We start from the raw sequence: 27807 nt of genomic DNA, 5'->3' as shown, positions 1-27807 counted from the left end.
GCGAAATAGACATTCAAGAATTTTATTTTATTAAGTTTTCAAATTTTGAATCGAGAACTTTGTCCAAATATTTTTGAAAGCGTAGTCTGGAATGGAAGTCGCCAGTTTGACTCAAGTGCCGTAAACTCGAGAAAGCTTCTTTCTGATTGGCTATTGTCGATTTCCTGTTAGATATCTCAATGGTCGGTCAGACTTCCTGAGAGGACGTTCAGGTGTGACCTGTAATGGGATGCCCTCATATCTGTGCCATCATTAAGGTCAGATTTTAATGAGATTGGCACCACACGAGACAACAGACGTTTGGAAACGATGTAAAGTTTATTACTTAAAATCAACTTCATTGTAGTTTGCCTCTTAACGTTATACTGACATCTCTATATATCATAATACAACATGTAACAATACAAGAAACATGATAAAACTGTCAGGTTAAATTTTAGAACGCCGTTATTAACTATAAGAATGGAATTAAAAATGATATCACATTTAAACTACCAGGTTAAAGAAAGTATACACATTAAATTGGATTTGACCAAAACATTACAACGTTAAAAAAATTGAAAACAGTCGCTGATCCACTGCAAACTTAAGGTCCAAAAACACAACAATGATACCCGTTTCAGACACGTCACAATCGAATAACCATTTCTTGTTTGTTTCATCTTTAGTCACCATCAAACAGAGGTGTAACGTTCTCTTGTCCAGCAGTGTGGCATTAAGAGCGTTGTCTAATGTGTTTTCGCTTCTCGCCGCACACAATACATACAACCACTAAAATATGCCTTATAATAGACCCCTGAGATATGTTATCTTGATCGTAGATCTAGATTACTACCAGAATACACCATGTTATTATGAAGGAACACATTGAAAACACCTGTATTTTAGAAGTATCAAACTGAATATATGAAGCGCCTGTAAAATATAAGCTTCCACTGCGTAGCAGCGTACAGTGGCATCGAAATTCATTCGTCACCACTCGCCCTTTTCCGTAACCTGCCCGAGTTGGTCACGAATGATCGAAATGTCGGCCTACTGACTTGATAATACTGGCAAGACCATTTTCCGTTGAGTAAGGACTTGTTTATTCTTGAGTCCAAAGTGTTTCTATACTAAAACAGTACCAAGTACCGACACAGATAAAAAGGTGCTATAATATATAACATATATGAATGTTATACGTCATTGTGTATATCAGCTAGGCTGAACAAGCAGACTGAAAGAGTTGAAACGAACACTTGTACCAAGACACCAAGTATCTCCAACACTAAAATATACTAACACACCAACGCCCGTGCTAACAACCACATCTTAACGTGGTGGTTGCATACAAACATTGTCATCGCCGACGATGATATTAAAATCCTCTTCAAAAGGTCTCTCGTTTCAGTGCAAGACTCCATCCAACGTTTGACGTTGGTGCCGTTGGTATGTCAACTAAAGGTACAACAACGTTCAGGAAATGTTATGTTGAGATCTGTCCGTCAGTCTACCTCGAGAGATTATCCTTCAACACGCGCCTGAGAATTTTCCCGCTGGGGGATTTCGGAATCTCCTCGATGAACTCCACGCCTCCTCGTAAGCTCTTGTACGACGCCATATTGTCTGAGGGAAGATAAACAGTTTACATTATCTTTGATGGGTTTCATCGCTCTCTATTTTATATTATGTTTATAAAAATATGTGTTCTTTCATTAAATATTGTTTATAAGTGAGTAATCAATCTTTTTTTTAAAAAGTGTTTTTTGAACGAATATGATAATTATTCATTACTTCTTACGGGAATGCGCAACTGTGCTAAGAAAACATCAGATGGGGGATCTGTTTTAAGGATGTCTAACGTTTTTTATGTCAACACTGCCGAAAGTTGGTGCTCTTAATTGTGGTAAGAAAAGCATTTGCGATGGGCGTTTAGTTAGTATTTGTATGTTGGTGGAAGTTCAAGTAACAGTATTATAATTGCGGTATTACCTTCAAAATAATAAATTATTGCTTACCTTCAACAAATTTGGCAATTTCCTCCTTGCTAACAGAAGAGTCTGGCTTCTTGACGACGTATGCGCGGGGGAGCTCCCCTACCCCCTCCTTTGGCACACCAATCACCCCCACATCCTGCACGCCTGGGTGGGTCAGTAGAAACGCTTCTAGTTCCGCTGGGGGCACCTGCAGAAGTATTCCAAATAAGTTTTTGTTCTGTTTTTATGTTTATTGTTTAACGCAACACTCTACCAGTCAAGCCATATGACGTTGGTCTGTCAATAATCGAGTGTGGACCAGACAAACCAGTGATTGACATCATTAGCATCGATCCACACAATTGGGAAACGATGACATGAAATTAACCAAGTCGGCGAGCCTGACCTCCATCATGTGACGCTTTAATTTAGTTCGATATCAAATTGTATACAACATGTCTATTAACCATGGAGTAAAGGCCGTCATTTAGTACGTACTATATGTGAGGAAATAAGACAATATGCGGTTTACTGTGAAATAATGCAAAATACCTCCACTCCTGTACGAGGTCTCATATCGTAAGACCGCCTCCTAGGTCTAGTGGTAGAGCGTCCGCCCATAGAGCGGAAGGTCCGGGGTTCGATCCCCGGCCGCGTCCTACCAAAAGACGTTAAAAGATGGTTCTTGTTGTTACCCAGTCTGGCGCTCGGCATTAAGGGGCTAAAACAAGGACTGGTCGGCTCGGAGTCAGTATACTGTGTCTGAGTGGGGTATTCATGTTAAACTGCGGCATGGTATCTCAGTGTTCTAGCACTATAAATCGGCATCAGTCCGGACTAGTACAAACAGCCGAGTGCACACAAAAGTCTGATCCCCTTTCGTGACTGCTCGTGTCATTTCGGGACAAACCGATAGCGACTTGCATGTCGCTGTATATGTCATTGTTACGGAAAAGGGCGAGTGGTGACGATGAATGCTACCTCACCTGGAAGCCCTTGTATTTTATAAGTTCCTTGAGTCTGTCCTCGATAACCACCCGACCATCCTCCTGCAAGTACCCGAGATCCCCCGTGTGCAGCCACCCGTCCTTGTCCAACATGGCCGCGGTGGAGTCAGGGTCGTTCAGGTAGCCCTTCATCATCTGCGGGCCTTTCGCACAGTATTCGCCTAGCTCGCCTTTGCCCAGAGTTTTGCCTGTTTCCGGACACTGGATCTTTGAGCAGAGGAAAGACAAGTTAAAGTCACCTTGCAATGCTCCCGTGAACTAGCCAGTCAGTACGGCTACCGTAAATCCTTGAATGAACGCCCAGTTTATTTCATCAGGTCATTGAATATCCAGTCGTTTATTCAAGGCAGACGTGTATTCAAGGATTTACGGTAATTTGTGATTTTTTTTTCAATATTTCGAAATAATTTGGACAGAGTAAAAGATCTTAATTTAATGAGATTTTGATTATTTCTTTTTCAAATATTCGTGGATGATAAAGACATTATTTAACATAACAAAGTAGAGACAGTTTAGATAACAACTTCTTTATTTACTGTAAAGGGGACGTTTCGGTACGATCCTTATCCATAAATTGTCTCCACGTTGTCATCCATCAACTAAGTAATACCTATCAAATAATTCACGATTTAACAATTCTCTAAAATCTAAGTACTTGATTAGATTTTTAAAGAATCATTCGAAATCTCTTAAACATTTCATTTGTAACTAAACAATTATCAACATTCCTTTATGAAATGTGACATACACAATGTTACATGTGGGTGATACAAAATGAATTGAATAATGTTACTGTGTCAGGGATCTAAACGGCGAATGTGTTGTACAATTAGCTCATCGGGCGGAAAGCTTTCAACGGGCAAATATTTAGTTTGACTATCATAACAATACTTGGCACATTTGAATGTTCAATGAAACATAGAGCTCGGGGGTCAAGGATATATAATGCTGTAGCTCATAAACAATTTACGTAAATGGAAGGTATACATAAAAAAAATCTTAGTATAGAATTAATATAAGCCATTGTCAGAGTGAGTTTACAATGAACGGCCTTAGATGAAGTGGGTCTTGCAAGGACGTCAACAGACTGTTGATATGCAGCCTCGGCCATGGACAAGATGGAAATTCGGTAAATGGTAAAAACGTAATTATTGTTATATCTGTACCAGTGGCTCTCTGATACTTCACAGAAATACCAAACGCCTTCAATGTATCTGTTTTAACGAAATAATCATTTATAACATGTATTGCAAAACAGCAGAGGCACTGATTATCCATACATATAAGACAACACCATCCGGAGTGCAGAGTTACTTCCCTTATGCGCGCCAGAATCCTATGACCGTTGGTTCGAATCAAATATTCGCCCTGATTTTGATTCTTGGTTTGTCATCACCATACCCTTCATCAAAGTGAAAACGTCCAAGACGTGCATCACTTTGGTCTTTTCTCCCACTTAACCCACACGCCGTGATTTAACTGAGACTCTTCAAAGCCGCCTTAAATCAAACTCGCTCATTCCACCAGAAAAAAAGGCATGTTTGAGTTGTACTGCTGCTCTATCTCATTTCCGGACCACTCCGAATCGATTCACATACAGGTGAATGCAGGGCAATGTCTTACCTTCACAGTGGTGTTGGGGACCACGTGGCCAATAGACCCGGGTTGACCTGGTGCAGTATCAACGTTGATCACAGGGGATGCCTCCGTCAAGCCGTACCCTGAAATATACAGTTAACTCGTTAATGACAAAAGTGGCCGACACGTTTGAGTGCGTGAGTGAGTATTGTTTTATGCCGCTTTTAGCAATATTCAAGTAATATCATGGCGGGGTACACCGGAAATGGGCTTCACACATTGTACCCACGAGCAAACATATACAGTTAACATGTAAAAGACACGGGGGGGGGGGTGAAAGTTTGACGCAAACATGTGCAGTTAGCACGTTTAAGGCAAAGGTGACCAATATTTTTAATTCTAGGTTCCCCTCATATTATTTCATTCAGTTAAGGGGAGTTGAAATGTCTCGTCATCGTGTCAAGTTTGGCCTACCCCGAAAACGAAACACGGGAGACTTATGATGTAAGTCACAGGCAAGTAGTTTCATACAAGGTTACTGCAACTATTGATCAGGTTCTTCTTTTCAAATGTGATAAATCGATTGAGATGCGTTGATAAGATGCAACGAACTACCAAGGAAATTGAACAGCAACATAAGCACGTATATTTGGAATTTATTCAAAGATAACTTTGCTAAAGAGTGACTGCATCACGCACCTGTGCCCAAATCTCGCGCACGCCAGAACACCGTGTCAAACTGGGCAACTGTCTCGTGTCGGCGATGCCATTACCGGAAGACAACTCACCTTGATACACAGGGGCCTTCAACCTGTTCTGGAACTCGCTTGTCAAACCTTCTCCAAGCGGAGCGGCTCCACAAATGACATACTTCAGGTTGGAAAGGTCAAACTTTGAGACAACCGGATGTTTGGCAAGGAAGAGAACTATGGGAGGCACCACGTGAAGAATACTAATCTGTGGAATAATGGACATGTCAGTTTTATACCTTGAATGGTTTGCCCGAGCAAAGTCCTCCTTTAATAAAAAGGGTGCATGATAGGGTACACATAATACACGTTTCGGAGAGGGGTCCTTTAACTTAGGTCGTAAGGAAATTGAACGGATTATGATGTTCAAGCGCGGATTATGTTGTTCAAGCTTCAGGAACGTTTCAACCTGTGGACCTCGATATGAGATGCCAGGGTTTATTTAGTTTGAACATTTGTTCTCTTACTTTAGATACTAATATCTCATCCTCTAGTGGAATATGAAGCTATATATTTCTCTTGGAAAATGTTAATGTTGTTTTTAACGCTATATGTTGGAACAGGTACTATAATCCATGCTGTCTGGGGTATCATGAAAGGAGTACTTTGGACCTATCTGTTCACATGCACGGGGTCTTTTAGACGAAAGGGTTAAGGCTATTCCGCTGCGTAAGAACTTAATTCATTGTTGTTGTACCTTGTGTTTTTGTAGTGTCGTCAGGAACATTTCAGGGTCAAAACGAGGCATTGTGTAGAGAGTGGCACCATCTTGCAGCGCGCCAAACTGGACGGGTATCATGCCGTATATGTGATAAAATGGCAGCACGCCTATGAAGTTGTCGTTGCCTTGGTCTACCGTCAGTGGTTTTCTGCAAGAAAGTATAATAGATTTATACCAATTTAATATACGTTCCTCCAAATCGTATGCCGATAATAATGCTCTATGAAGAAGTAATAACTCGACAAGGAAAGGCCCCCCACCCCCCATACCGTAATAGATATTGTATCTGATCCTGTTTTTTTGTCGACCACAGAGACGGCGGGGTTGGATTCCCCAACATTCGTACATTCGTATGTGAAAACCCACTGTGATATGAAGGGATAAAGCAACCTTTGTTGGCAGTTTAGCCAATGGTGAACTAGTATCTGGCATACATTGTAACTGTAGAAATAATCAGTTCATAACGATATTACAGGAAGGTTGATCATGTGTTCAACGCCTATATGAATGAACGAACGAACAAATTATCGGTATCAATACTGCCATTAAGCTGCCGACTTATTTATTTACTTCATGTATAGTCACAAACAAAGACAAAATTGGATTCATTCCGATTGCATTTATGTTACATTGTTTATGTTTCCATACATAGGTTCAGTTAATACTCTATGCCAGCTAAATCGAAACTGCCGGAACTATCGTATATTTTGTTAAAGTTATGTAAAAAACGACACCTATACGTGTATACACATTGCATACACGCACGCACACGCACATCCGTACACACCTGATCTGCTTGAGGTTGGCTACACAGTTGTGGTGCGTCAACATGACGCCTTTAGGAAGGCCAGTGGTGCCACTTGAAAAGGGGAGTAAGAGCACGTCGTCCTTGGGGTTGACGTTGACGTTTTGAGGCAACGCTGCCCCGTCGTCCTTCATGAGTTCCGACACGGGTCGACAACCTTCAACTTCACCCAAAGCAAACAGGTCCTGATAAACAAAGGGATGAGGAATCAGAGTTAGGGTATGAGACACTTAATTGAATAACGAGGGTCTTGATGATCACTGCTGGGTGAACAGACGCATAGTTCGAACAAAGTCACTTCCCTAAACAGACAGCGCATGGAAAATGTGCTTCTGTGTGGGGCAGGGTCGAAGCAGTAGAAACTCTCAGGAGTCAAGCTGCCGAACATCGGGATCCATCCACCTACTCTCCGCGACCAACGTTACTTCCCTTAGCTTGATTTGTGACTCGTGTGCCACGTGCCACGGGTCTTGAAAAGAATATTTTTCCTGATACGAGATAGTATAAAAAGCTATGTATTTCAGCACCAGGCCAACACGTGGCTCTTGGTCAAATACACAAACAGCTCTAGTTTCAAGGGGGAAGGTCCATCTGTAAGACGTGGTTCAACGAAGAAACATTTGAACTTACTTAAGCTTCCTGAGTATAAGAAGTATATTTACACCAGGTACGTGTTATAACAGGCATGTCTCTATTAAGAGAAATGGGGAAAAAACAGCACGCTTGCTGTGTAATATTTTTCAGTAGCCATTTTGAAAAATATACGCTAAAGCTAGTACCACCTTTGTATCGATACAATCCGTACCTTGATGGTGTTAAGGTATTGGTGTCATGCGTTGGGGCCTTACCCGTGACATTTAGATCATCCACGACATGTACATACTTTGACTGTTTTCTGTAGGATGGGTGATGATGACAGCGCTTCTTTGACTGTTGGGAGGAGAGGGGCGATGGTGAAGACAGCCCGAGCCTTCGACATCTCCAACTGGCGGGCTAACTCGCCTGCAGCAGAGACAACAATATAAATGAGTCATATGTAAATTAAATTGTTGAAAATTCTGGTTGGGACACACTGAAAACGCAAAGTGGGATTTGGGATATATTTTTTAGCGAACTGACAAAAAAAAAGAAATGGGTAGGTGGTCGTGAGGCCTGGAGGCGTGCAACATTGCTTATCAAGACTCAAAATCCACAATACGTTTTTAAAGTGTTTATACTCATTGGTACGGTGTGGTCACCTGCAAAGAGTAGACATGCCAGTGCTGTAGCTCGTGACAGAATACTACCTTGTGTGTGTAGCAAGCTTAAATGGGTATCGGGTGGTCAATAAGGCTTCTCGGTATGAATAGTATAGTGTGACAAATGACCAACAGGGAAGACCTGAAGCTGTGGCTCATCCCGCGAAGGTGTGGATCGTACCTCCATCACTGATCAAGTAATGGTTTGTCTGGTCCAGGTTCGACATGCTTGCCAGATTACACATAAATTACACATCAAACACTTTCCAGTTCAATAGATTAAATTGATACAATGCGGTGGGGTAGCCCAGTGGTTAAAGCGTTCGTTCGTCGCGCCGAAGGCCCGGGTTCGATTCCCCACATGAGTACAATGTGCGAAGCCCATTTCTGGTGTCCCTGGCCGTGATATTGCTGGAATAATGCTAAAAGCGGCGTGGAATCATACTCACATATTGCAATGTATACCTTTCGGAAAGTGTAATGAAGTTCTTTTATATAGAGCAGTTCAAAATATATTATTGCAAGTCAAAGATTTCATTAAATTGATGATGTCATCGATTTTATTCAGACATTAAGCTCCTTATCTTATGCTATATTTGATTTTCGATTTTATGTTTGTGATGATGATTATGATTATGTATGATGTATTTCTGGTCCAGTAAACAAGAAGTGCTTTTTCCCAATCAAATCTAACATTTTAATAAATATGTTAAATTAAAAAAACAGCTTTAACAGAGAACCGTCTCCATCGCTCAACAGTTTAATCATTTTATAAGGCAGAATGATTCAAGGCAGGAAATAGCCAGGTGGACGGAGAAAGTTCAACACTTGGCTCTCGGACGATGATCACGTGACGCACCTGCAGTATACGAGGGGTTTGCCGGAGTCACGACAATGCCACACCATGCAGCTGCCAGGATAAGTATACAGTATTCCGGAACGTTGGCGCTGAAGATGGCAATGACGTCGCCCTTAGTATAGCCGAGCCGAGTGATGGCGCTAGCCACCTTGATGGCTGCCTCTTGTAGCTCCGAGTATGTGTAACTGCGGCCTGTCGGTACATCGACCTGTATGAACAGCAGAGAAATATGAGAATTTGGGTGATAATGGTAATGATAATAGGTGAGGTGAAATGGGGTTTAACATAGCCTTTAAGAATATGTCACTCACATAGTGACGTGCATGAACGTGCGTGCATGTGGCTGCTGGTACCAGTGCGGACTTCTGCCGCAGTTTAACATGGATACCCCACTCAAACACGCAGTATACGGACTCCTAGCCGACCACTCTTGTTTTATTCCATTAATACCGAACAGGCACGGTAACAACAAGTACCACCTTTTAACGTCTTTTTCTTCCACTCCCCGAGAGTATAGTGATAGGGCATGTTGAACTTTTGCTGTTTTTGCGCTCAAGTTTGATTGTTTTTTTATTAATTCAAAGGTTCAAGAAACCCATTGGTCCCATTTTTTTCGTCGGCCATTTTTGCGACCATCTTTGATTTCATATCTGTCCGAGGCAAGGGAGTTAACTGACTACAAAAGTCAATTTCCATCCTTGCCTATCTGGGCTGGAATTATGGAGTTATACTTTGGCTGGACTAAAGAGTCCAATCAAAATCTTGTTTTTAAATATAGTATGCTCAAATATGTTGTTCCATAAATTGTTTTAAATATAGCTCTGCATATATAACTAACTTGTGAAAATGTTAACTTGGTCTCGTCGTTATATGGCTGAAATAATACCGATGCGACGTTAAATTTTAACTCACTCACTCACCGCAATCAAAATCGCGTGACGAAATAGACATCCGGTTCGTAAATCGACATCCGAGCTGCAAAACAGGTGTACCGCCAACTCGGCGCCAACAGATATTTTCCAAATCTCACATGATTTCGCGAAATTAGACCGGTTTTATTACAACATAGATTTTGATTATCGATAAGATCGTCTTGATTGGCCGCCGCCATTTTGTTTGAGGCTACGATCGAGCCCAGAAATACCAGCCTAGTTAGGCAAGGGTTTGAAACTGGAATTTCACAGTCAGTTAATCCCTTGCCCCGGGAAGGTGAAGTAGGCTGGAATGCCTTAGCTTCATCGTCGCGCCACCAGGGGCTATTACGAGTTATGAAGAAGAAGAAGAAGAAAATTATTTTATTAAAGTGTCACATGCTGCAGTACTAAATATATGAACATATAAACATTTCATTAAAAAAACAGCACCCGGCCAGTTGGCCTACGAGACACTAATTACATAATGATACATTTATGTCTATGTCCCTCCAATTGACCAATCGTGAATCCACCTCTCATATCATTTGCATTTGCTTCAAACAAAATGGCGCCGCCCAGTCAAGACGATTTGATCGATAATCAAAATAGATATCGTAACAGGATAACTTTGATCAAGAGGATCAACACGTCGACATTTTGTAGCATTCCTGCCCAACGATGCAAGTACTTATACTTTCATAAAGCGCACGTGTGTAACTATGAAGGTGAAATAAATTGTAATTTGCATGTGGTACCTTCAGGTCAGGAATGAGAAAATAACACATTTGAGTTAAAATACATATGTAATATACAAAATATACTGTGTAATATACATTGTGTTACTGTTTTTTCGAGGAACAAGAGGAATTAACACAATCATAGTGGTATTTATGATAAATGTCTAAAATGTTAAAAATGTTAACTGAATGGAATGGCATACAAATTATTTTGTTGCCACATCACATGTTAGCAACATTGTTGCATTGTCTAGAATTGAACGAACAATTATAATAGTGACACGATGGGCAGAGTGGCATAAAACATGTTTTGTATATCTACATTGGTAAAGTTATTAATAATATTTAATCACAAACATGTTCAAAGTAATAGTTGCTTTGTTGTAATATAATCTAATAGAACTAGATCAGAGGAGACAAATGCAGATATTGTTAAAATTGAAACCCAAAACGTATGTGTGTTATTTTTATAACCTTTATTCATTTCTCAGTGAGTGTTCCCTTCCTAATGCTTAGGGTACTGCATGTTTACTCCAGTAGTCTGACACGGCAATTATTCACGCTGTACAAAAGTGTCCACACCTCGCCAAACGGAAACTGGGTCAATGTTGCCCGCCTGACCCATGACAGAGCTTGACTCCCTTTGCTCGACCCGTGAAGGGTACAAGAGGTCTTCAGCAACCCATGCTTGCCGTAAAAGGCGACTATGCTTGTCGTAAAAGGCGACTAACGGGATCGCGTGGTCAGGCTCGCTGACTTGGTTGATGCATGTCATCGATCTCAATTGCGTGGATCGATGCTCATGATATCAATCACTGAATTGTCTGGTCCAGACTCGATTATTTACAGACCGCCGTCATATAGCTGGAATATTGCTGAGTCCGGCGTTAAACAACAAACCAACCAACCAACCCTCTACTCATTGAGCCCGATTAACAGAAACGTGTTTAGTGTAATAACGTACATTAAAAAATGTTATAACCATTTTCATGATTTATGCATTTCGTATGTACACATACCATTATACATGCATGAGACAAAGATATGGTTTCATTTAGAAAAAATGTTTTCATCTCTGTAACAAATACTCATATCATAGACTTTGGCTCCCTTTGGCCAATGTGCCCGACTGACACAAACGTCTTTAGTGTAATAATTTACAGTTAGGAATCTTTTAAGATGTATTTTCTTAATTTTTTGTGTATTTCGCATGTACACATAATACTGTGCAAGTGTGAGAACAAAGAAATGTCTCTTTTCAAAGTTTGATTACATCTGTCCAACTATTCTCGTCCCCTTGTAACGTTCTCAAAACAAACAAAAAAGCACGGCGCCATAATAAAACGGGCCTTACCTCCCGAATTGCATCAAATCTCTTGAGCACCTTGATAAGACACATGAAACGATTTGAAAAGTATCTGTCGACGCCCAGTTGACGGTACACGTGGTTATCAAATCCTGCTGTCAGTCGAAATCTGCGCTTTGAAATCCATGTTGTTTACGAACCGGATGTCTAGTTCATTACGCGATTTGGATTGGACTCAGTGCATAGACTCGTTAGTCCAGCCAAAATATAACTCAGGAATTTTCAAGCCTAGTTCGGTAAGGGTGGAAACTGGACTTTCAGTTAACTCCCTTGCCTCGAGAAGATGGGATTTCAAAAAAGGTCGTCATGTCTTTTACTATTTTTATCAATAAATATCTTCCGATTTAATTAAAAACAAAAATTCAAATGTCATTCAATTTGATAAATGCACAGGAATGGCTTGAGTAGAAATTCTAACATAAAATGCATTTCAAAAATAGAAAAGATCTCAGAAACCATTGGATATATTGTTTTCACATTTTCCCAAAGTATGTTCATGAAATCCATCTTTACTAAGAAGGCAACTTTTAATCTTACAAAAATCAAAATTTGGAAGACAAAGTTTACCTATGGATTTCAAATTCTATATTCTTTCAAAGCGAGGTATAGTTACAGGTGTTAGTATACCTTTACCATGATATTAACAACTGGGTATGGGTAGGACATGGTTATATAGTTGAGAGATACGTATGCAGATTAACATAAACAACATACAAAGAACCCCTCAGTCCCAATAATTTGTCGAATAAATGGGTAGTCACCATGATAGGGGGCTCAAAGGTTGATGACGCATCATTGTTCTCCGACGGCATGAGAAGGTGTTCATAATATCAACCACTGGTTTGTCTCGAGCGGGGTCGAATATTAATAGACCGCCGAGACATAGCTGGAATATTACCGACTGGCTTTAAACAACAAACAATAAAAAAAGGATTTTTTTTATAAATAGTAATGTGATAACTACTCACCGTTGCTGTGAGTTTGGCATATGGCTGCATCATCTCTAGCACATACTGAGCGAAGTTCACATTGGGTATGTCCTCATCAGGGAAGGGGCTTCGGACGATGTTGTCAGGGGAGATAAGTGAGCTGAACGGCCTCGCTCCCAGAGTTACCCGCCCTGAAGCTTGGGTCACCCTGCTACAAGACGGGCAGACGGACCCTTGAGGTGACGGAAGGACCCGGGCGGCGGTCGGGAGGGGGAGGCGAGATCCATCCCTCAGACAGCGGGAGATCGTACGAGCGGTACACGACCTCATTGTAGTAATTTATCTGAAATTAAAAATAATGTCACTTTCATGCACATCTTGAAAACATTTAGTTTAACTTTGCCTTTGGGCAAATAATGCGACAAGGTTATAATACGTTCCACGAAACGCCAAGATACGTCATCTTTGAAACACATGCTCCAAGATTTTGATAGGGATCATGTCAAAAGTGAAATGAAGTTATTTTTGTTATTTTTTGGGGTTAAAAACAAGCTGGTTTAGCAAATCTCCAGTGTAGCCCAATATCTGGATATTTCATATTTCGTTTTTCATAGTAAAATCACTATTCCGATGCATACTGCCCTAATTCAGCCCGATAAGTTAGGGAGCCCCAAACAGCTGATCATCACAACCGAAAATCTTCCTCAACATCATATTTTACCCGATGAACATGCATGGTTTAAAGTCCCAGGTATCACCTTCCTATCGCACCCATGATGATCCGGGTTAGAATAGTTATTCAGCAACCCACTTTGGCGGAAAAGGCGACTAACGGGATCAGATGGTCGGGTTCGCTGATTTGGTTGATGCAAGTCATCGTATCCAAATTGTGTGGATCGATGCTCATGATGTCAATCACTGGATTGTCTGGTCGAGACTCGAATATTTACAGACCGCCGTCATAAAGCTGCATATTTCTGCGTGCGGCGTTAAACAACAAACAAACAAACGCATTCCTATCGTAACAGCGGGCTCTTATTTACAGTGTGTGTGACCTAATTGATGAGTGCCATCATTCCTCTAAGACGTTAGTCGTTGGTCGTGCGATCAACCACAGGTCTGTCTTGCCAGTGCTCAATTATTTACAGGGAGCAGTGAAGCAGATGAAAAATAGAATTACTTTTTTGCCAAGACCCCTCATTTATGAAACGTCTCAGCCTGCAGCGCATGACGAGGTACACGTACAAAACATTTTAAAAGGTTGATGAATTCGCCCTAACACAAAACATAACGTATTTCCCCAAATGGACGCTGGTTATCAAAATAGGCGTCAGGTAAAACATTTGGTAGAATATAACCAAGGTATCTTAAAAACACAGGACCTATGTTCAACAAAGCGACCTCAGTATATGTTGAAGTATGGGGGTTGAGATTGTCTTCGTGCTAAGATCGTTTTTGGAACATGGACCATGTCTCTGCTAGTCGGCGGGTGTATGACGGAAACACTATATTTAGCGTGACTTTAAGAGGAAATGCGGTTTATGGCAACAAGACCCCTCGAGTCTTTGTTGCGTGTAGCTTCATTATTTATACAAAACGTACACGTGAATGAAACGGATGACAGATGTAGTGCCACAGCGATGTAACAATTCGTCTTAGAATAAGGTTAAGGTCAAATTAGTCATCTATGTCGCCTAACGGGGTCAGTAGGAGTGAGAAACATACGATGTCTTCCTCTGTCCAGAGTCCAATGATGACTTTCACCCCAGATATACTTTTGACAACCCAAATCTTTATGTTATTTGATTTGAAGCTTGGTTAATGATTACTAAAGGTACATTATACTGCAAATAATTTCTACAAATGATCGGAATTTTTGGGTGCATAGTTTAAACGACAACGGGTTTTTTTCATATATTTCTATGATAACACATTGTATTTACTTAAATACATTCAGAAAAATAAATAGTTTACACCAGGAGAGAGCGTCCAGAATACCAGAACGACAAACAATTCCATTACATTACTACCATTATAATATATCCTACAATAAAAACAAAAATATAATATATCAGGGATGAGAATATACAATAATGACATTAAAATTCATGTAACTTATATCGTCAGGTTTACTTTACAATTTCAAGTATCTTATTCAGTAGGTGAGGTGAAATAGAGTTTACCATGCCGAGGTTTAACATGAATACCCCACTCAGACACAGTATATACTGACTCCGAGCAGACCAGTCCTTATTTTAGTTAGCCCCTTATGCCGAGCGCCAGGCAGGGTAACAACAAGTGCCATCTTTTAACGTTGGATAGGATGCGGCCGGGGATCGAAACCCGGACCTTCAGCTCTCCGGGTGGACGCTCCACCACTAGACCACGGAGGCGGTTTCTTTTTACGTAACACATTGGTATGAAATTCTTCATGATAATATATGCGGTGGTTAAAAATGAATTATTTAGTGTTACCGTCAGAACCACGCTTGGCTTTACAAGCACATCGAGGCCATACTGAAGACAGAATGCCGTGTAGCCCTCTTCGTTGTAATTCTTACATATTTCACATATTCCCTTTGCATGTTCCCTTTGGTAATAAGCATTTTCGAAGTGTCTATCGAAACAATAGTATGACGTCATAGAAAGGGTCTAGTGACGTGTTCGGTCCGGTTTCACAAAGCGATCTTGGTTCTGCGTATGTCGTAACTCCTTGGTTGTAACAGACTTACGATGATCGTAGCGTTAAGATAACTTTGATAGTAACCCATTGTAATTGGGAAAATTTGGAAGTTATGTTAAATAAAGTTACATAAATATTTACTTATAATGTGCATTGCGTTTTATGGATGCATATAAGTAAAAACCAATGTAGAGACGCAAATTTACGCTAGTGTGCACAGCTAGTTAACCTCATTTTTTTTTTAAAAACACAAAAAAACCACTGAAGTTTCAATGTACATTTTTTTTTTCTTATTTATTTATTTACTGCCTGTTTGTTAAATCATTGACACAAAAGCTAGTAGACAACCAAACGAAATCAGTGACGTCCTTCAGCACGATAAAGCGACCCAAATTCCGCCCACCCTGTAACAGCCAATCAGGAAATATTAGTCCGCACAGGGTCATGGACATCACTGGGTTTTTTTCCGTTTATGAAAAACTAAACGCAGAAAAGGCTTTGTAAGCCAAACAAATGCCATGAAATTACTCGCAATTTATTTAAGTTAACATTGAGGCAGTAGCGAAGAACAACATTGTCTGTCACGACGTTTCAAGGCTACTTCTTTCTTAATCATCTTACGCTTACGGGACAAGACGTTCTGTCGAGATCAGCAATAACGTGTTATCCATATGAAACGTTTCATGTCTTCAGGAATTAATACATTTGTTTTCGTAAGCCTACTTTTGGGCCTGCACAAGATATATCCAATACCGCCCTTGCAATATTTGGCAAGTTTAGATTACTGCAGTATCTGGAAATGAAAAGACTCTCTGGGTTCTTTTTTTATTATATTTCATAACTAAAATTTTACAACTGTTTATATCTGTGAAATATGTTCATTTCAGAGACTAGATGTTAGTCTAGCCTAAACTGCATGGCAGCTATTACCATGGACCGTGTGTCCAAATACTCAACTAAACCTGTCACAAGGTAGCGCCACTCTGTACCTGACATAAAAATCACCAGCGAGAGTCTGGCAGCGAGAACACTCCCCAAGAAGGTTCATCGATCGGGGGGAGGTATGTGCGTGCATGCGAAGAATGGCGGGATGGCACAAATCTTAATGGCGGAAGCTTTATGACGGCACGCAAACAAAGGGATAACATGAATTAAAGTAAACACAGGTTTACGCATCCCAAACCAAAGACATACAAACAATAAACACAATCCTGCAGTATGTTATAACAACGGTACTCAGCACCTATTGAGATGTCCGGCTGTAACTCTTCACAACAGTGGTTTAGCTAATAACATCAACACAACAACCAACAACAAATCCCCTGTGCGTTGCGTTTTATCCACAAGATCTGTGGAGTAGCGTTAAAGGTTCTTACCGGTACGTACACGGGGGCGCTATCACGCCTGCTGCTGCGACGTCGTCGGTGGGACTGATAGATACAGATACGAGACAAGTCACCAGGTGGGTTGGAGATGTGTGAACTTCGCTCCCATCGGCTGTCTATCGAGAGTCCTTGTCCCGTTATGGTCAGATATTGATTTGGGTATCTCAACAATGACATATTCTCAGCTGTGTATTGTAGGCACGTGTTGTGAAGGTATGGCTGTACCATGCATGAATGTGTAGACACGTGTAGGAGGTGTGTGACTGTACCACGCATGAAAACAAAGTTCTGTCGATACGTGTTTATCTTCCACATTTTTACAGTATAAATCAGTCAAATTAACAAACCCACTAGTCAAATTGACTTGTCCGTAGCTGGGTAGAAACGGAAATGTCCCATGTGACTTGGATCGACATCGTCATAAAGTATCACGCAACACTGCACCTTGGACAGGCTTAATGGTCGCCCATTCCATTCCAATTTAGGATCACCACTGATCAGTGAATGAGTGAGTGAGTTGGGTTCACTGGTGCTTTTAACAGTATTCGAGTTATATCGCGGCGTGTCAGCTTAATGTGGGAGGAAAGCCCAAAGTGATGCCATCTTCCCGAGGCAAGAGAGTTAAATGACTTTAAAAGTCCAGTTTCCACCCTTGCCGAACTAGGCTGGAATTACTGGGCTCGATCGTAGCGCCACCAGTGGCTATTACCAGTTATGTCCCTTCTAAGCCTCTCTTATGGACCAATCAGATTCCACCTCTCGTATCACTTGCGTTTGCTTCACACAAATTGGTGGCGCCCAGTCAGGACGATCTGATCGATAATCAAGATCTATATTGTGATAAAAGGGGTCTGCCATCCCGAAATGCATCAAATCACGTGATCACCTTGATTAAAAACATGAAAAGATTTGGAAAATATCTGCTGACAACGAGTTGGCGATGCACATGCTTTGCAAATCCTGCAATCGATCGAAATCTGCACGACAGTTTACGAACCGGATTTCGATTTCGGTGCGCGATTTTGATTGGACTATGCATAGACTCGTTAGTCCAGTCAAAATGTAACTCCATAATACCAGCCTAGTTCGACAAGGGTGGAAACTGGACGTTTATAGTCAATTAACATTCTTGCCTCAGGAAGATGAAGTGATGCAGGCCTCAGATGTTTACCACTTCCGTGAAACCCACGAGCACGGTCTGACAAACCTAGAAACATAATCGGGACGAACCGTGATTCGAACCCACAATCAAAGGTTTCTGGCGTGCCCAAGGGACGCAACTCTGCACATCGAATCGCGCGCCTTAGACGACTGGGCTACCCGTGCCCCAACCACTGTTCTGCTTTGAGAAAGGTGGAGTTCACTACTCAGTACTCTTTTGGGGCGTGTCACTCTGTCTTCTATTACCAGGTATGGGTTTTGTCAAAGAATTAGTTATGATAAAACATTTATCTGACAAATGACAAAATATTATGTTGTTATTTTATAATTTTTAGAAATAACATAACATATACAACACTATATATGAAGCACAGTTACTCTTTTCCGTCAGTATATATTCAAACTCGCTCCCGGCTTTCAACTTGATTGAGCTCAAGTACTGTACAGAACAATTGGATGACGTCACAGGTGTATCACGTGTTTCCAACTTTTACGTTCTTCTTTGATAGACATTTCGAAGTTGGAGTACTAAGTAAGGATAAGAATTTATGGATGAACAACTTCTTTATTACAATTAAGAGCGAAGTTTCGGTGTAGGTTCTAACACCACTTGCTTGATAACGGTGTTAAAACCTACACCGAAACGTCGCTCTTAATTGTAATAAAGAAGGTGTTCATCCATAAATTCTTATCCTTACTTTTTACGATCTTCCCAAGTCAGTGGATCGTCAGGGATAGTTGACTAGGTTGCGCGATTGTTTTACTAGTTCTCTTCAAGTCGATTAGGTTTTTCTTTCAGTGTAGCTCACAAATTTAGTTTTATATGTTTTCATTCCCCTTCAACGACAAGGTGGATACATTTTAAAATAGGTGTCAAATGACTGTTTGGATATCACATAACGCATCGTTAATCACAGCACATGGTGAATATTCACACTTGCAGCACCACGGCCGAAAAAGATAGAAAAAAAGTCACTGAAAGGTGCAGTTATTTTGGGGAGGTTATGGGAATGACACTTTAAGGGCCATACAACTATAAACGCGTACCTGAGTCCTACTTAGCGATCGGTCCATGTGTACGTGTCTGGGCCATATCTCTCAGGTTGGACTATACGCGGTGAAAGTACATGAACTCTCGGCGGTTGTTTGTCTAACTACCAGATCACACAAGTTACGCTGTCAGTGCAAGTCTTTTTTACAATTATCTTTTTATTTCAGACATCCCTCTAACAAACATAGGTTCCGGCCCAGGGTAGCAGGAGCCCCATGTAATAATAAATGATGTATGAAAAGATTTATTTCTTTTTGTAAAGAAATTGGAGACATGAAAAAACCATTCACACACAGATTCACTCTCCGGATATGTGGATCCCTGTTATAAATAGAGGTTCCTGTCCAAGATAGCAGGTGCCCCATGTTAAATTAAATGACGTAAAAAAAATAATTATTTTTTTATTTTTTAAAGAAAAAAGGGGACATGGTCAAAACCTTCGCTCTTTTTTTCACTCTCTGTGTATATGGATGCAACAGATTTATGATACGCCGAACAAGCAAAAGAGAAGAAAAGAAGTTTCAATCTAAGCAAGTATGTCCAAGTATGGCACTCACAAAGAGAATGGTAGAGCATCCATTTCGGATTAAGCTCCACTTGTTGACTTTTAGCATAATATAAACTGTTCAAACGATGACATTCACTTCATATGCCAAACAAAGGAAATAATACATTAATGTCATATGTCATATGTCATTGTGCAACGCATCATTATTTAAAAGGCAACATTGGCAATAAGGACGCTATCCCAGAAATAAGTGAGATGGTACGAAAAGCTTCAAGAACCGATATTACATTGGCCAAGAGACATGTTTTAAAACGGCATGACAGGTGTTATGCAGAATACTATGGGTTATTCCAAAAGAGAATTCATTTCGATGTCAGGTATAAGCAAGTGTTCTTATCACGTAATTGTCTTTATAGTTTACTATAGGTATAGCTGTAGACTTGGTCGTAGTTTACTATAGGTATAGCTGTAGATATGGTCGTAGTTTACTATAGGTATAGCTGTAGACTTGGTCGTAGTTTACTATAGGTATAGCTGTAGATATGATCGTAGTTTACTATAGGTATAGCTGTAGACTTGGTCGTAGTTTACTATAGGTATAGCTGTAGACTTGGTCGTAGTTTACTATAGGTATAGCTGTAGATATGGTCGTAGTTTACTATAGGTATAGCTGTAGACTTGGTCGTAGTTTACTATAGGTATAGCTGTAGACTTGGTCGTAGTTTACTATAGGTATAGCTGTAGACTTGGTCGTAGTTTACTATAGGTATAGCTGTAGACTTGGTCGTAGTTTACTATAGGTATAGCTGTAGACTTGGTCGTAGTTTACTATAGGTATAGTTGTGGACTTGGTCGTAGTTTACTATAGGTATAGTTGTAGACTTGGTCGTAGTTTACTATAGGTATAGTTGTAGACTTGATCGTAGTTTACTATAGGTATAGCTGTAGACTTGGTCGTAGTTTACTATAGGTATAGCTGTAGACTTGGTCGTAGTTTACTATAGGTATAGCTGTAGACTTGGTCGTAGTTTACTATAGGTATAGCTGTAGACTTGGTCGTAGTTTACTATAGGTATAGCTGTAGACTTGGTCGTAGTTTACTATAGGTATAGCTGTAGACTTGGTCGTAGTTTACTATAGGTATAGTTGTAACTTGGTCGTAGTTTACTATAGGTATAGTTGTAACTTGGTCGTAGTTTACTATAGGTATAGCTGTAGACTTGGTCGTAGTTTACTATAGGTATAGTTGTGGACTTGGTCGTAGTTTACTATAGGTATAGCTGTAGACTTGGTTGTAGTTTACTATAGGTATAGCTGTAGACTTGGTCGTAGTTTACTATAGGTATAGCTGTAGACTTGGTCGTAGTTTACTATAGGTATAGCTGTAGACTTGGTTGTAGTTTACTATAGGTATAGCTGTAGACTTGGTCGTAGTTTACTATAGGTATAGTTGTGGACTTGGTCGTAGTTTACTATAGGTATAGCTGTAGACTTGGTCGTAGTTTACTATAGGTATAGCTGTAGACTTGGTTGTAGTTTACTATAGGTATAGCTGTAGACTTGGTCGTAGTTTACTATAGGTATAGCTGTAGACTTGGTTGTAGTTTACTATAGGTATAGCTGTAGACTTGGTCGTAGTTTATTATAGGTAGAGCCCTAAACTAGGTCGAATACTTTTAGGACTGGAAGCAATCAGTTCAAACAAAGATAATAAAGTCATGATATCTTGTATCACGGTGCGTTAACACTGACTTCGAGTATACTTTGTTTTACCACTATAACATGCCACAGATATACCTATAGGCGGGTCTGCACTGATTAATTATCGGTGTTATCAAGGAGAATGTCTCGAGGCTATGTTGGTTATCAGCCAATAGAAATGCTTAACGTAATTCGGCCAAGTTTTGTGATTGCTATCCAAAAAGCAGGTCACTGGGACAATGTCGGATGACACCCAGACTTGAGAGAACAGGTTACATAAAGACCTCAGGCTGCAATGTGGAAATTGACACAACTCGGTCGGAGCACATATTGCACAGCCAGTCCCATTGCTCTTCCTAATTATCAAAACAACAAACGTAAATTGTTTGTATGTTTGTGTTCATCTACGTTCATGAACTCGCGTAACACATAAACAGTGAGTAGACTGCGTCGATCACCTGAACTGTATTCATGTTTCCAACGCTATATACAGTCCAACACTGTTGTGTAGAACTTACGGTTGTCTCGATTTAAAGTTTGACCCTGCATATTCCTTCTTTATTCATCATTATTTGACATCTGATTGTCAAATCGGATGTGTCGAAGTTATGGTTGTCTCGAAGTTGTTTACCAGTCCCAAACTTGTACTCTGATAAGTCGAGATTTACATCATTTTGTCGTTGTTTGTTTGTCGAATATGTTTCGTGTTATCCATTCTTCATGCAAACCGGTAAATGTATCCCAAGTTCATTTTGCGATTGTGTCGAATCTCGGATAACAAGAAGTTATCGACACAACGGTGATTGGATGTATCTAGATTTGAATTTGAGACGATAAAGGTCACAAAACTGTCAAAATAAATCAAAATATGCACAAAACAGATGGTTAATGATTAATAAATAAAGAGGAGGGGGCTGACAGACCTAGAAACGGTGCGAACTGGGATTCGAACCCACGATTGTAGGTTTCTGACGTGTCTGAAAGGCGCACCTCTTCATAGCGATTCGTGGCGCCTTAGACGACTGGGCCACCCGTGCCTCAAAATACACTTGACTTAACTTGTCTAAGCGTCTAAAGTTCACGACTGACAATACCCCATGAAATCAGTCGCATGTACCTCAGGTTCAGGTGAGTTAAAAGGTTAACTTATATCAATGGTTAATCAAATATCAATTAAATTATATCGATCATTTAAGGTACGAGACCTTCACACGGTCTAATGATAAACCGTAAAAAAGAATGTTATATGAAAATATTTATTGGCCTTGGAAATGATGTTGACATATACAAGCGTCTTTCAGATGGCCCGTACGCGCGGCTTACTCGTGTCAACATTCAAGCAAATATCCGTTAGACATATGCGTGTGCAAATAAACTTACAAACTAGTATTCACTGGGTCCCGTTGCACACAGCTATCTAAGGCTGTACTACTGTCGTACAACTCTCGCTTTCATTAACGTAGACTAAAAACCCTGGCGCTATATGGGACCGGTCATTTAATATTATGGTAGGAGGGTTGTTTTGTTTTGTTTTGATATCATAAATTAACGATTTTGACAACTGGTAATAGTTTTAAATCTGGAATCGAATTTGATTCGTAGGTTATAATTAGTGAACGTTTCATTTGTTGAAGAGATTAATCAGGAACATTATGTTAAAAACATTGTAGAATGTACAAAGCTATTTCTGTCTGCGTCTATTATGAAACATACTATGACATAAACTAACTTTAGAAGTAAATATTGGAAGACCTGTAGCGATCCTTGCTGCTTCTATTTCTACCATTTCCAGTCTACCAGTTTATTCTTCACAACCATCCCAAATACATATTCCAAAATAGGGCGTATATTTGGTATATGTTCAACAGGGCCTTTATCAGAAGTACATCTCAAGTTTTTAGATGTTGATTTTTTCACACCATGTACATGACTCTTAACACCATCGGACAATACTACGCCAACATGTTTCTGTGTATCTAAGTACTGATTGTAGAAAATTAAATCAGGTACATGGGCTAAGTTACGTAGACTAAACATCATATATCATTTTGCTAGGATTGAACTTTACTAGCCTCATCTGAAGCGCGTCTTCTAGTGTTGTTGAATCACTGCTAAGGCATTTGTGTATAACTTCTACTCACGATACAGCAACGCCGGTAGATGTATAGTCAGCAAAAGTCGAATTATATCTGACAGGGAATTAACTAAATCATTAATGTACACCATTTTTTGTGATTTCGCCCTTTGGAACCTTGTTTTAACTGAATATGTAATTAACCAACATACTTACCCAATTCAATTCAATTCTTACCCATCGGCCAATTATCGCCCATACAAATTACGTAATATATTACGCATTCTTCAGCATCCATTAGCGGTGTTTGTCGGCAGAAACACATCCACCTGGAGTAGACGTTAATTGCCTGTCAGGCCGATCAACATGGAGGCGTTGCCTAGCTCAGCTGATCGCCCTCCCTTGTCGTAGGCTAAGTCGTCTTTTGATCGTTACTAAACAAAGTTATGCCACATTCTGATTAAGACTTAAAGTATTTAGCTAGAGGGTGATAATGGTTAGCTGTGTGCGATAATCTCACGACCTGGTGTGTGTTGTCATCGAGCCGTACAAACACTGAGGCGCTTACCGACTGAAGTTTGGTAACGATTGAGGTGTATGTTTGACATTAGAACGTTATTGTTAAGGAATTGCACTGTATGCTCTGTTGTGACATCATGCTACTATAGATCACTGACCTATATGCTAAGTTTATACAGGAGCGTGCAATCTTTTTGGGGGAAAGGGGATGTGAATTTTGTGATGAGAAGTTAACAGCTATGCCCCAAATCCTCGAAAATCTGCGTTTAGAAGCTTCGGTGGCCGAGTGGACCAGATCGCTGACTTTGTGTACTGGCGATTAGGCGCCCCACTCTGACAGTGTGGGTTCGAATCATCCCAGTACTGGCGATTAGGCGCCCCACTCTGACAGTGTGGGTTCGAATCATCCCAGAAGGGTCTCTCCCCCCCAAAAAAAGTACTAGAATCTGTACTCTACTAAGAAAGTGTTAATATTTGCTATATGCGTTTGGCAGATGCCTTGTTTTTATTGAAAACATATATTACAGTTGTGAGTTATAGTGCTGGAAAACGTTTACCTATAATCCCTCTCACCGCCTTTATTTTGAATAGGGGGAGGGGGGGGTCGCACCTGTGCTGTTCCCCCACCAATATCCCATATCACCAAATAAATGATACGCTACGCAAATTACTTGAGTTGATATCAACATAGATCTATTTTATGGTCTGTTATATTATATGCTGGTAAGTTGGAATTTGATCAGCTCATACAGCTGTGCTGTAATCGAAATTTTATTGCCGTTGTACAGAAATATTTCTAACAAAATGCGTTTAAATTCCTGCAACAATTATAATCCCCTGAACACAACAGTATTTGTCGCCGTATCACTTATAAATCTAATGCTCTAATCACTACTATAAATATATTTATGATGATTATAAAGCAATAAAAACGATGATGGTAATGGCGGTTACGTTTCAGATTTAGTTCTAATGGTACGATGTACAATTGCAATAAATTTAGACCGTTAGTTTAATCATGGAAATATTTCTATACTACACAGGAGTTTCAATGCCTCGATCGATTAAGCGCGTCAGATTTATACAGTACATCTACATACAATACTCTACAAAATCGCGGAGAGATTACGCTGAGGGGTTACGGTTGAATGTATACAAAACCAATGTACACGCCGTGTGTCATGGGCGGGTAAAATAACAAAGTTATGCTTGTGTTCTCGCGAGAGCAGAGCAGCACGACGACAAACATCTGGCTGCCCAAGTCTTTGAATGGCATTTAGAAGACATCTGGCTGCACATTTCAACCGAAACTCGGCCGTGGTGAACAGGGGGCAGGGAGGGGGTGTTAGGGTATGCGATAGTCTGTCTTACAAACCCTGATACCAATATATATCAAATATAGCCCAAGCAAGTCTCTAATGTTTGGCAAGTCAAGATTACTGCAGTACCAATATCTGAAAATGAAGAGAGTCACTGGGCTCCCTTTTATTATATTTTTATTTAATTAACTGTTTTTTTCTGTACGACATGTTCATTTCAGAGACTAGATGTAAGTCTAGGTATGCGGAAAGTTGTCGATGCTGGGCTGTGTTTATGTTTAGGAATAGCCCAAGGATGTGAGCAGCAGCTGAATTGTGAAGGGGAAAAGACTGGAAGGCGTATAAAGTCCATCCAGGCGTTACAGCATACTGCTAGTTAACAAGAATCAATTCTTGAACCTTCTGTCCGGAGACTTTTGTACTGTGTAATGTATACATGTCTTCCAAAGAGTGTCAACAGCGAAATCATATCCAAACAACGCCCACGTGAACATATTCCATAGTATATATTGCATTAACAAAAGTCCCCACCACGGCCTAATTAAGAATGTTACCACAGGGTTATTTAGGTCCGTGGCTATACTCAACGAACAGCGAATGTAAATAACATTTTTGGCCTAAACAGCGAGAATCCCTTACAGATACTGCGAGCTGCTTGGGTTCGTGTAGGATCATGCAAAGTTGCAACTTTGCTAATCCTATTGTGTTGGCACCAGTGTTTACGGGAAGCCACTGCCATGAACATTAAGCTGAATATTACATACATATTACATACTTACGTTTAGGTTTTGGAAATGTAATCAGTTGTGAAGAGAGTTGAGGGCGAGTTAAGTCTCCTCCCGCGGGTGGTTGGTTACGTCTGCTTGTCTGCCTGGGTGCAGGGTTATAGAAAGTGGACTTTGACCAGTGTACGTTGTGCCTCGTACCTCGTACCCCAAGTGTTGGGAGCCTGCAGCGAACTGACAACCCCCTATAACAGCTGGAGGCGGTGGACGTGGATAACTTCGTCACGGTCGAACTACAGGGTTCAATGCATGTTATAATTAAGGCAGAATCTTTAAGGGTTCCACATGAGCGGTTTCCAGTCAGAGCTTGTAAACAGGCCAAGGGCGCTGTGAATAGGTTCACTATATTTAGGTTATCTGTATATATAGCTTCCCATTGATGGCTGAGAACAAGGTGGGAAATTGTGAGAAGAATTGTGGTAATAAGAGTTATACCTGCCGGTCAGTGTTGCATATCTACCTTTCCTCCACTGGTGTAAACTGACACTTAAATACACGCATGGATACACTAGAGAGAAGACAGTTAATATCATCTATTGTGAGTGAGTGAGTATGGTTTTACGCCGGTTTTAAGCAACATTCCAGCAATATCATGGCGGGGGACACAAAAATGGGCTCCACTCATTGTACCCATGTCGGGAATCGAACCCGGGTCTTCGGCGTGACGAGCGAACGCTTCAACCACTAGGCTACCCGATCGGCCCTCATCTACTGTGCATGGGTGCACATAGTGTGAGATTAGTTTCAAAATATAGATTATGCTTGTGGTAAGAGTCGACTAACGTGATCGGGTGGTCAGGCTCGCTGACTTGGTTGAAGCATGTCATCGATCCCAATTGCCTGGATCCATGTTCATGATGTCAATCGCTGGATTGTCTGGTCCAGACTCGATTATTTACAGACCGCCGTCATATAACTGGAATGTTGCTGAGTGTGGCGTAAAACATCCAACCAACCAACCAACCCTATACCAAAAGCCCAAAGAGCTTAAACATGACAGATACACATTATAAATACTTTTATCATCCAAAACTGGCTTCCACAGGAGATATTGCTTGGATTACATCACATTGCTTTGCAGACCATTGTGACGTCACCGGTAACCATGACATCACAATCAAATGACATCACTAATGGCTCTGCTACTGAAGCTGTTAGCAGTACTTTTTACACTGAAAACACTGCTAATTACTGTCTACAAATTGAAAAAGTTGGAGGAATGATGTTGGATGATAAATAAAATCTCACCCTCAAATATATCAACACTCGTTGATAAAAGTGGCAAAAATCCTCGGCAAGCCTCGGAATTTTTCCACTTTTATCAACTCGTGTTGATATATTTTATATCAAAAGACACTCGTGTGAGATTCTCTATATATTACACACATTGAATCAAGCAGTCTGGGCCGTTTCACAAAGCGACCGTAGCGCTGAGGAGATCACAACTCCCATACTTTAACATAAACTTATGACTGTCTCAGTGCTAAGGTGATCCTAACTCCCATACTTTAACATAGACTTATATGACTGTCACAGCCCTAAGGTGATCCTAACTCCCATACTTTAACATAAACTTATGACTGTCACAGTGCTAAGATGATCCTAACTCCCATACTTTAACATAGACTTATATGACTGTCACAGCCCTGAGATCGCTTTGTTAAAAGGGGCCCTGGTAATTTTGATTGAAGTCATTAAAATATCAATTGTTTTGTTCACTCAAGTATTATGTATATAATCCTAATAGTAAGTGATAACCCTCA

General features: G+C 40.4%; 1 protein-coding gene across 1 annotated transcript; it reads right to left on the bottom strand.

Annotated features, from left to right (window-relative positions):
* Nucleotides 1-356: 356 nt before the first annotated feature.
* On the bottom strand, nucleotides 357-26210 carry LOC139442900 (uncharacterized). Its single transcript, XM_071223808.1, has 11 exons — nucleotides 26039-26210; nucleotides 12898-13201; nucleotides 8913-9120; nucleotides 7699-7817; nucleotides 6798-7000; nucleotides 5987-6158; nucleotides 5329-5497; nucleotides 4586-4683; nucleotides 2942-3169; nucleotides 1998-2163; nucleotides 357-1605 (listed from the first exon to the last, which is right to left on the bottom strand). The coding sequence occupies exons 2-11, from the start codon at nucleotides 13186-13188 to the stop codon at nucleotides 1490-1492; spliced, it is 1770 nt and encodes a 589-aa protein (XP_071079909.1). The 5' UTR covers nucleotides 13189-13201; nucleotides 26039-26210; the 3' UTR covers nucleotides 357-1489.
* Nucleotides 26211-27807: the final 1597 nt, after the last annotated feature.

This window comes from Haliotis cracherodii, unplaced genomic scaffold (assembly GCF_022045235.1).
Source record: "Haliotis cracherodii isolate W230 unplaced genomic scaffold, xgHalCrac1.p SCAF_5, whole genome shotgun sequence".
In the NCBI taxonomy this organism is placed as follows: Eukaryota; Metazoa; Mollusca; class Gastropoda; order Lepetellida; family Haliotidae; genus Haliotis; species Haliotis cracherodii.
This window is presented reverse-complemented; position numbering and strand designations above follow the sequence as displayed.